The 10427-nt window shown below is 36.4% G+C and overlaps 1 protein-coding gene across 5 annotated transcripts in view; it reads left to right on the top strand.

Moving 5' to 3' along the window:
- The window catches only part of PUM3 (pumilio RNA binding family member 3), a 28559-nt gene extending 18351 nt beyond the window's left edge, over positions 1–10208 (top strand). For 2 of the 5 annotated variants that reach the window (XM_026060009.1, XM_026060010.1), the window contains exons 14-18: positions 611–753; positions 1700–1922; positions 3237–3324; positions 5262–5352; positions 9955–10208. In XM_026060009.1, coding sequence (XP_025915794.1) covers positions 611–753; positions 1700–1922; positions 3237–3324; positions 5262–5352; positions 9955–10084 — 675 coding nt within the window. In that variant the 3' untranslated portion in view covers positions 10085–10208. Of the gene's footprint in view, positions 1–610; positions 754–1699; positions 1923–2517; positions 2783–3236; positions 3325–4520; positions 4719–5261; positions 5353–9954 lie in introns of those variants that run through there. The other 3 variants (XR_003252520.1, XR_003252521.1, XM_026060011.1) reach the window with 3 other exon arrangements.
- Positions 10209–10427: the final 219 nt, after the last annotated feature.

Genomic DNA, 10427 nt, shown 5'->3' with positions numbered 1-10427 from the left:
ATCTTATCAACGTGTACAAGTATCTGAAGGGAGGGTGTCGAGAGGATGGGACCAGACTCTTTTCAGTGGTGCCCAGTGACAGGACACGAGGCAACGGGCACAAACTGAAACACAGACAATTCCATGTTAACATGAGGAAAAACTTTTTCACTGTGAGGGTGACAGAGCACTGGAACAGGTTGCCCAGAGAGGTTGTGGAGTCTTCTTCTCTGGAGATATTCAAAACGCGCCTGGACGTGATCCTGTGCAATGTGCTCTAGGTGACCCTGCTTGAGCAGGGGGGTTGGACTAGACGATCTCCAGAGGTCCCTTCCAACCTCAACCATTCTGTGATTCTGTGATACTTTTACAGTAGCTTCTAATCAATGATATTGATGCATCTCGTAAACACATTTTTAACATTAATACTTTCTTTTTCATTAATTTCACTTCTGCCAACTTTCATTCTGTTTAGAGTTTTGGATTTTATTCCACAAGCAAATCACGAATCTTACTCATAGTTTGTAGCTTTACTTTCTTAAGTTTTGAGTTTGAAAGGTAATCAGTCACTATCAGTGGCTCAGAACTATTCTTTCATTAATGTTTTGTTGTTGTTTGTTTGCTTTTACAGGAAATAAATGCTTCCTTGCCTAGTATAATAAACAACAAACATGGAAAGAAGGTCTTGTTGTACTTGCTAAGTCCTAGAGACCCTGCACATTTTGTGCCAGAAATCATCACACTTCTGCAACAAGGAGATGGAAATGCCTATAGGTAACTGAGATATGAAGGTTAAGTTGTTAGAGTTAGCCTTCCAGAACAGCTAATGCAGCTTTCTCTCATGGGTGATTTAATTTCAACTTTTCTTCATAGTAAACCTATGTAAATAAGATAGCTAAATAATACATAAGTGTTATTAGCTATATTAATCTGTAGACCGTATTTGTACTTTGGTTTGAAGTTGATGAGTGATCAGTCTAGTAATTTCTGTAAGTGTTCTTGTATGTGCGTATAAATTAGAATACTCCTTTAAAAAAACAAAAAYGTGAAACAAGTAGATGTAAGTTATCAAATAGAAATGATAAACAGTGTTTATGTGACTTCAGCAAATACTATCTGTGCATATTATGGTTTTTGTTCATTTAAATTGTGATAATATTTCTAGGTTGTAAAGGACAAACTGTGATGTATTATTTGTTTAAACCAGTATATCAATTTTGACATAGGAAGAAATTTTTAACATACATTATTGGTGTTCTGAGTTGCATAGAAGTATGTTCAAAATCTAGCAATAAAAATGGAAAATGTTAATTTTAATTCAGTTCCTGATACTGACAGTGATGCTTACCAGCTTTTGAAGATGCAGCAAGTTAGGGAAGTAATGAACAGTTTAAGCAATATCTCCCAGTACTTGAGATAATAGAATAAATAGAAAATAAACAGGCTAAATTACCATTGTTAACAAAAAACTAACTATGTTAGGTTTACTGGCAGTCAGCTTTAAACAAAAGACATAGTACTGCAGGCATTATAATTTCTCGTTCCAATTGTTCTTAAAGGATGTTGTGTGTGCAGCATGTACCTGATTGTATGCAAAATAGAGAAGAGGATGGTTGATGATTCATTTTGACCTTTCAGTTACATATAGCTGTCTCAAATTCTTATTTGATGGGCGTACAAAGTAAGTTCTCTGCAGTAATGTGCTGTCTTTTTTCATCAGTAAGAAAAATGTAGAACTTCGCCGCCATGAACTCCTGGAAGCCATTTCCTCACCTTTGCTAGAGTATTTGCAAGAACACACTCAAGAAGTAGTGATGGACAAAAGTACCTTTGTCTTAGTTGCTGACATCTTAGGAGCGGCTCTTGGAGACATACAGCCCGCRCTAGATGCAATTGCAAATTTGGCAGCAGAAGAGCTGGTTCCAGGTGGCTGTGATGGGCAGGTAATGTAACAGGACAAGATGTTGAGATCTTGCAGTAAATTTGCATATATTATATTAGTGAAATGAGGTCTGCTTTTCCCTTAGGAGGTTAATGTACTTCCCTGACTGTACTTGTACATTAAAAGCAGTCTCTTGTGTTTTCTGACATTTTCCTTTCATAGTTTGTTAGTATTGCATCTGGAGTAATGAGGGCTTGAAGCCAGCAATACTTCATGATCTTGAATCTTCCAAAACTAACTTAAGTGTTTTGTGGGAAGGTAGCTGGCAATCATATTGCAATCTCTGTTTTAGTATTATCACTAACAAATCAAACAAACTTTTTATAGTATCACTTAACTGTTTACACTGAGAATGATAGATTCCCATAGTTTTCAGTAAGCGTGTCTCCACACAAGGAAAGATCTTAGGTATTAGCTGTGTGTCTTTATAATATGACCTTCTTCAAAATGTGCTTGGAAAACCCTCCCCTATTTTGTTGAGTTACGCTTCAGTCAGATTTGTCTTTGTAGACTAGAAAATGAAAAATGCTGCATAGACTAAATTTAATGTCCTCCAGGTTTTCATAGTTTTGCTGAATTGGCTCTATCTTCCTCAGTTCTTCAGTGCCCCTCCTTCTGGAGTGCTTGTGGAATGTGACAACAAACATAATTCAGATGAAAACAAGCCAGTTTATAGATAGAAGAAGTTTACAGATGGAGGAAGAATGTTGAAAATATCTTCTATTCCTAAAAAAAGAACTGGAGTTCATGGTTCTCTGCCACCCCATGAAAGGCATGCTTCCACCAGGCATTCCAGTGACATACTATTTCTAGTCATTGTTTCTGAAGCTTATCCCTGCTTTTCTATGATAAGCATTTAGGGTAATTTTACATGAACCACTCATATTTTCTGTGAAGTTCTGTGACAGTCATACTGCACTGAATATTGGAATTTGTGAAAATGTGAGAAGTCTGGAGGTTTGCACGCAGGCAGCTAGACCTGGAGATTCTACTCAGTATGAAGAGTTGGGGTGGATAGAACGTTAGATAATACAGAGTGGTGGCCACAGCTTATAGTACTGAATGTCAGATACTACAGGGAAGGTAGTAAAAAAATAAACTGGTTATTTTGAATAAGTATATTACATTCTGACTTGTTGCTGTATGGTCATAGGTAATGACTAAATGGATCAGTGTGGTGTTGGGGCTGAGGGCAGAGGGAAAGGTGGATAAAGCAAGCAGTAATATTTATGAGCAGAGAAGAAAATGCATTTTGAAACACTGTCATTTAATAATTTCGGTTTTTGTTTTGTTTGGGGGTTTTTTTGGCTTAAAGCTTCACATTGCAGAGCATCCAGCAGGCCATCTAGTTTTGAAATGGTTAATAGAGCAAGATGAAAAAATGAGAGAGAGTGGAAAAGAAGGTATGTTTGAAATTCAGCTTTATTTGGTCAAATTATGACTTCAGAATAATTAGATATCTGGTCTAAAATAAGATTGATGTGTTGGGGGTTTTTTAAACATACTAATATATGGAAGATGTAAGAGATTCTCTAAGATGAATGCTTTTATCTTTTTGCTGTTGTGAACTGTTACATGAACAGAATGCTGAAAATAAGTTGCTTTTTCTACATGGTAAATATTGGTATGTTTTTTGCAGGGGTTTTCCATGTATTTAGGACAGTGTTGTTTCTGTGCTTAAAATGTCTTAATAGCCTCAAAAAGCTATACAGCAATTTATAGTAATAGCAAAGGTAAAGACTTTCTAATAGGAAGACTTGTTTCATTACTGCTTATAGGCAGAATTTTAATTATGGAAGCATGTTCATTAGTGCTGCTGGGTTACTGCTTTATAACTTGTTATAAAAATTCAGTCACAAAAATAGGACATCTTTGTTATTTTATATCCCAGAAGGCAGAGATTGGGCACAGATGTTCTCATATTAATTTAGCTTTTTTAACTTTTACTTTGTTATGTAACTGTAAAATCTTGTGTGAAGACTCTTAAATCTCTGGGCTTTTTTTTGCCATATCCTAATGGAGATTATTTTTTGAGGGTTTTGTTTGAAAAGAATAAAGTGGGGAGGAAAAGAGGGGCAGCATAATATAGTCCAGAGGGAACTTCTTGCAGAGGGGAATACTTTCTTTATAGAATTATGTTGTTAAGCACTTTTTTTCTTTCTTGCTATGTTCAGATATCCACTCCTCCTTTTAAAGATGAGAGTTAATGTAGATTTACTTAATGGTTCTGAAAGGAGACTTTTGCTACTTCTCTTTAAAAATGGGTAATAAAAAGTTGTCAAAGGGTGAAGTTTTATCTGTGTGTCTTTCACAGACTAGCTTAATTAAGAGGATGGTTATCTGGATTTATTTCTGCTAACAGTATGTAATTCCCTTTTTAGTTTCTTCATTTTTCTCCTAAGTATGCTTTCAGAATTGTCAACATGAGTTTATAGCATTGGCAATAGGAAAGGAACAAATCAGTATCACATTAGGAACAAGTTCAGTAAAAGTTGACCTGTTCTTCAGATGGAGTTGTATGCTAAAGTTACAGTGAAAAGTAGTTTCAGTGTTTGATTGGGTGTTTGGGGGTTTTTTTTGTTTGTTTGTTTGCTTCCAGATAAGTTTGCTCTATATACAAGTTGTTAAGGCTGTCTTCCAGAAGGTCAGTTCTTCAAATCCATCTGGGGACTTGCAGTCTGCCTAGGTCCTTTCTTTCACGTACGCCATTAGTTCAATGGTTCTGCAAGTCCAGTTAATCTTCAGAGTTACTGAAGAAATAGAGCCCTGTAGTATCAGTACAGCTGAACGAAATAAGGTACCTAGTGGTTTTCATACATAAACAAAGGATTAGCTCTGAAGTTTTAAATACAGTTTCATCTATTCAGTCATGAATTCTGTTTCTTCAGTGGTAGAGTCAAATGCTTAAAAATTTAACACTTATGCAGAGGTGTGTGTGTGTATTGGTTAATTGCATATAATTATCTTTTCACTTTGTGTCATTTTTACCAAGTTCTTTCTTTGCTATGAATGCTTTCTTTAAGACATAAATACCTTTGACACCCTTTTAAAAAAGAAGCAGCAAATATGTCTGTTTTATACTAGTAAGTTTTCACACTACTCAATGCTGCTATTGTCTAATTAATTTTAAGCAATGCTTGAAATTACTCTCACATCTACAAAAGTATTCAGTGCATTGAATAGTCAATTATTTTGAGTGAGCAAAACTTTGTAAGTACTGAGTGGCTAAAAATTATTTGATTAAATCACTATTGCAGAGAATTTTTAACAGGGTTTTGTGTTTAATGCTGCTGTTTTATTTGTTCTTTTTCTTGCTCTACCTCCTTATGTCATCATATAGTTTGTTTTGGAAGAACATTGGTGGAACGTGTTGGTATTGAGAATATGAAATCATGGGCTGAAGTGAATCGAGGTGCCATTGTTCTTTGTTGGTATGTAACACAYATGACTGTTCATAACTGGGTTTGATTGTTAATTTCCTGAACACCTAAGAGAACATCAGTTGTAATTTCTACTCGCAAAATGCCATTTTTTACTTACTGTGCACTCTCTTTCATGCTGCTGTAAGTCTGCAATGCAACATGGTACTGGAAAAATACAAACCTGAATTTCCACAGGGTGTTCTTTGAGCTCAGGCTTATGTAGCACTAAGAGGTAGCTGTATCTTTGAAAATCTTAAAAGGTTAAATACCAAATTCATTTATAAAATTGTGCCTACCCTATCTTGTTCTACAAGTGCAAAATTCCTAAAAGAACACTCAACTAATAATTGCATTAAAATAATTAACTCTGAAGTACCTGTGACTGTGGGCAGCATATAGGAATGCAGATTTTTTTCTGTAACTTGTTCTTTTGTCTTGATGCCTTAATTATGGAGCCTGGGTATGTCTCATACTGAAGTAGAAGTATGTTTGGAGTGAACCATGAAAAGGTTTAGGATGTGCCAGCTTGCTCACAATTTGGAAGTAGTGAACCGTGTAACTAATGAGATCAAAGGGAGTCCATAGGAATCAGACTAATATTCAATCTAACAATCACATTTTGTTTTATCGAATGCCAACAGCTGTATTAATCATTGCCATTTTCATTCTATAACCGTAAACGTCAGTGTCAGGTCATGGAAACTGAAGGTTGTATCTTAAGCCCTAGTAGCCTGTGTTCCAAACTGCTGGGTCAGCATCGCCTTACTGCTTCTTCATAAAGACTTGCACTGAGCCAACATAAGCAAACGGTTCAAACAGAAAACATATTTCTGTAAAATAAGAACAGCCTCTCCCTTTTCACCCTCTGTCACTCTCTCCCCCCCCGCAATCCCTTCCCCAATAAAATTACTTTAGGCTCCCTGCTGTTTTTTCTGTCTGTGTCTACTCTGATGTTCATCCTCTTTTTCAAAGTGAATTATGAGATGTTTAAGTACTGAAATTTTACTAAAATATGAGTTTAGTTGTATTTTTGATTAGTCTTTTCATTCAGATCGCCAGTGAGATATAACATAGTAATAGTCATATAGATCTGGCTGTTAAGATTGTTTGACTTACAAAATGGTAACACTTTTTCTTTGCCTTTTGTAACAGGCCTCTGAAGTTCAATAAATGCATCTAATGCCTTGAAATTATCTAAGCCTGCACACAGATGTTCTGTAGAGATTTATTTTCAAAGGCCAGTGCACGACAGTATACTAATGCATTTGGATTTTTTTCCCCCTAACTTGACTGAAGAGATTCATTTTTTATTTGGTGTTACTGGTTTGCTTTATGAACTAAATTATTTTGATCCTTCAAAATTTGTAAAGTAAATAAGTGGAATTTTATTCATGCATAACATTTTAATAGCTGTTCAGCTGTCATTGTGACTGCAGTCTCTCTAATCTTTTGAAGACTTCTAGAAAAAACAGTAAGATAATAATCACATATTAGAAAAAACTAGCACAGTAATGGTATCTTTTTTGAATTGGAGGCCTGTTAGTTATTGGATTACCGGTGCAGACTAATAATTACTAAAATAATTACTAAAATATGCTTGTCTAACAAGTGGTGACCAACAGTTGTCTAATAGTTTGTCTCAGTTAACTTGGATATCAGCCAGGCATTGAATCACTTAAAAAGCTTTGCAGTTTGCAGAAACGTCTGTAAAGAATGTGAATCTTTGTATATAAATGCTGCTATTCAGGACACTACAGGGTGGTGATTTTGATAAATTTGCATTGTTACAAAGTAGGAGAGCTTATTTCTCAGAACATTAGTCGAAAATTTTTCACCAATACTGGAATTCACCTAAGTGGAAACAAAGATTAAAGTATTTGAAGAAGAGTGTTTCATTTTTGTGCTGGAATTTGGGGGATTTATTTTAATTAAATCTAAATCTTTTATAGTTTGAAGCTCTCTTTGGTCATGATGCTTATTTGTTTAGGCAGCTGGGAAGACAAAATTTAACCAGCTGTTTTTCATGTGACCCTTGTTTAACTCAGTAACACATAGGAAATAATCTCATCCTTGCTTAACTGCATGCATTTGAGGTTACATAGATTACACAGCAATGCAAAATTTAAATTTATTTTAATTGGGTATGGATAATAACTGCAATTTTTTTTAATGTAAAATAATTGTTGAGTTTTTCAAAAACCTTCTCATTAAAAAATATATTCAGGCTGCTCTTTTGTCATAAAGGAACTCAGATCCCTCTTACAGAGGTAACTTTCAGACACTGCTGGTTCTCCCTGAAGCTATGATTAATTGTTTTGTTTTGCTGTTGGCTCTTGGAAGCCATCTGTCACTTAGGTGCAGATCTGAAACTCAGAATTACCCAGCTAGTCCACTTGAACATTGTGGCTTTCTAGTTGTTTAAGCTCATATATCAGTTATTTGCAGTTCATGTGTGCACTTGAGTGCTTAATGTTCTGGTATCCTGTGGACCTTCTCCTTCTATTGCCCTTCATACTTTTAATATGACTTTTATAAAAGAATCTGAGGCCTGAAATATTGCAAGAGTCCAAAGCCCTAAGAGAGAGCTCTTTGCAGATGTTACAGTCCAGTTTACTGTAAATAAAGTCTTCTAAGAGCTTGGATGTCACAGATGCTGTTCTGTATAGATTTCTACATCTGACCTCTCCTCAGTGGTTTTGAGTTCATCAAATGATGTGCTTTTATCAATGTAGAAGCTGGCCAAAAACATACATTTTCAAATGATTTATTTATTCTCACATGTCATTTTTGTAACCAATAGGTGTTGTATTTTATGTCCAGAAAATACGTAAGGTTTTTTTATTCTTTTGAAATTTCTTGTTAGTTCTGGTGAACAGATTACTGTTGATCTTCTGGCTGCATTATCAGACATATAGATTTTGTCCGTTAAAAATACGGTGTCTCAGAATATATATATATGGATGCCAACAATTTGAAAGCAGCTTTACACTTCTAACATTTGACAAAATTCCTAATTAGAAACTTCTATAAAAGTTGTCTACAGTAGTTTCCTAGTGCCTATGATTTTTGTTCCAGGTGGTAAACTGTATGAGTTTCCATGTTACCTACAAATGTATTTAGCACATTCTCTCTCAGTACTCCTGACTTCCTTGTCCTTTTCTGCATGGCTTATAGAAAAGCTGAAAAATTATGACCCTCACCTGTGCTGAATACAATCTTAAAGAAGGCCTCTTCATTTAAACAGCTGTTACAGCTAAAAGTATAAGAGAAATTGCCACTAGAAATTGTTGGTTATAATTACAGAATTAAATCTAGGAAAGAAGTAGCTGAAAAAAGTACTGTTGTCAGATGGATATCACATGTTTTCCTGCCTCTAGTATTGTCATCCTGCACAGGATCTGAACTCATAAGGGTACAAAATTTAAATAGCATCTCAAACTACGTTAATTCCTCTCCTGTCTTACTCAGTTCAACTTGCCATGACTAAATCCTTGCTATAAAAGTAGACAGAGAACCAAGCTTTTAGATAGCTGCAAATTGGGAGTTAGGTTGGAGATCCCTAGGGATTATAAGGAGCTGTGGTATCATTTGGCCCACTTGTTACCAGTACGTGTGCATTATAGTTTATGTTCCCAAACTTAATCTGGATGCCATTGCAACATGTAGTTCTGTACGGGATTGCACATGCTTGATGGAAAAGACATTTAGCTTTTTAGGCAGAATTCATTCATCATTTTGAATTAGCAAATTAGGCATACGATTACCTCTACTGTCTTTGTGTTGTAATACAAGAACATTTCATTTGTACTTTCCTAAAAGAAGGGGAGAAGAACAATTGTTTTCTAGGTTGATCTGGATGGTGGAGAAGCTTTTTCTTTCCTGATAGCATTCTTAGCTTACAATGAGTTTCCTTGTTATTGGGGGGGGGAGGAGGGAGATTTACCTGGGAAAGACAGATTGTCTACCAAAAGTAATACCTAAAATACCACAGCACTAGTAAGGTGCACTGGCACTGGTTGCACTGGTAGCCTTGCAAGAAAGGTAGCACAGAAGTAGAATATCAGAGGTACTTGATGTGTATCAGATGTATTTTACTGCATCCAGTTTTAGGCCCTGGATTGAAAGAAAGATACCAACAAACTGGAGCAAGTTCAGTGGAGGGTGACCAAGGCAGCTGGGGTGGGAGCCCGGCGCTGCGAGGAGAGGCTGCAGGGCGTGGGCCGGCTCACCGGGAGCAGTGGTGACCTCGGGGCACCTCGCAGCAGCCCCAGCACCGATGGGGAGGGGGTCGGGGAGACACAGCCGATGGGGCAGAGCCCTGAGCAACCCCATCTGCCCCATGGCTGATGCCTCTCTAGAGGAGGAGGCTGCACTAGAGACCTCCTGAGGTTCCTTCCAACTGGAAATACATTATGTTGGTTGTATCCTCCCTTGATGTCTCCTGCTTTATGGAAAGTTTTACATCCTTTGCTTAAAGAAGACAATTCTTCCAGAAGACCAATTTCTTCCTCAGTAGTTACTGTTTTCCTTTATATGGACGTCTTCTTTCCGTACGACCTATATGCTGATCTTTGATGTCTTTGTGTTTTTTCCTGTTTCCCTTTCTTGTAGCCTTCTCCGGAGCATTGACCAAAAAGTGGCAAATACAGTCAGAAAAGGACTGAAAAGTCTTGTCCCAAAGTTGAAGCAAAATAAAAACGCAAAAGGCATAGAAGCGTTACTAGAGAAACTGACTTCCTAGTGTAAATGAAGCTGAAGAGACCAATTACATCAGTGCAACCAACTGAGAGTTGGTAAGATTTTGCACAGTGCTATATTTTAAGAAGCAGTATAAGCATTTGTAAAATAAACCATTTCTAAAATGATTTGTCTGTTGTACTCATTCTGTGGCCTGCAGTGCCATTCTAAATGGGTGCTCTCAGAGACTGAAATTTCAAGGAGATTTAAGAGCTTGTTGAAACTTCTGAACATACAATCAAAAATTTAAATCTTTCCTGATAACTTGTACAAAAGTAACTGTGGGGGCATTTTAAAGTTATGTCATAGTTGCTGTAGAAATCAAGATGTCTGTTCTGAAGAAATTC

This window comes from Apteryx rowi, unplaced genomic scaffold (genome assembly GCF_003343035.1).
Source record: "Apteryx rowi isolate R43461 unplaced genomic scaffold, aptRow1 scaffold_163, whole genome shotgun sequence".
Lineage (NCBI taxonomy): Eukaryota > Metazoa > Chordata > Aves > Apterygiformes > Apterygidae > Apteryx > Apteryx rowi.
Note: the sequence above shows the minus strand (reverse complement) of the source record. Positions and strands in the feature narration are given on the sequence as shown.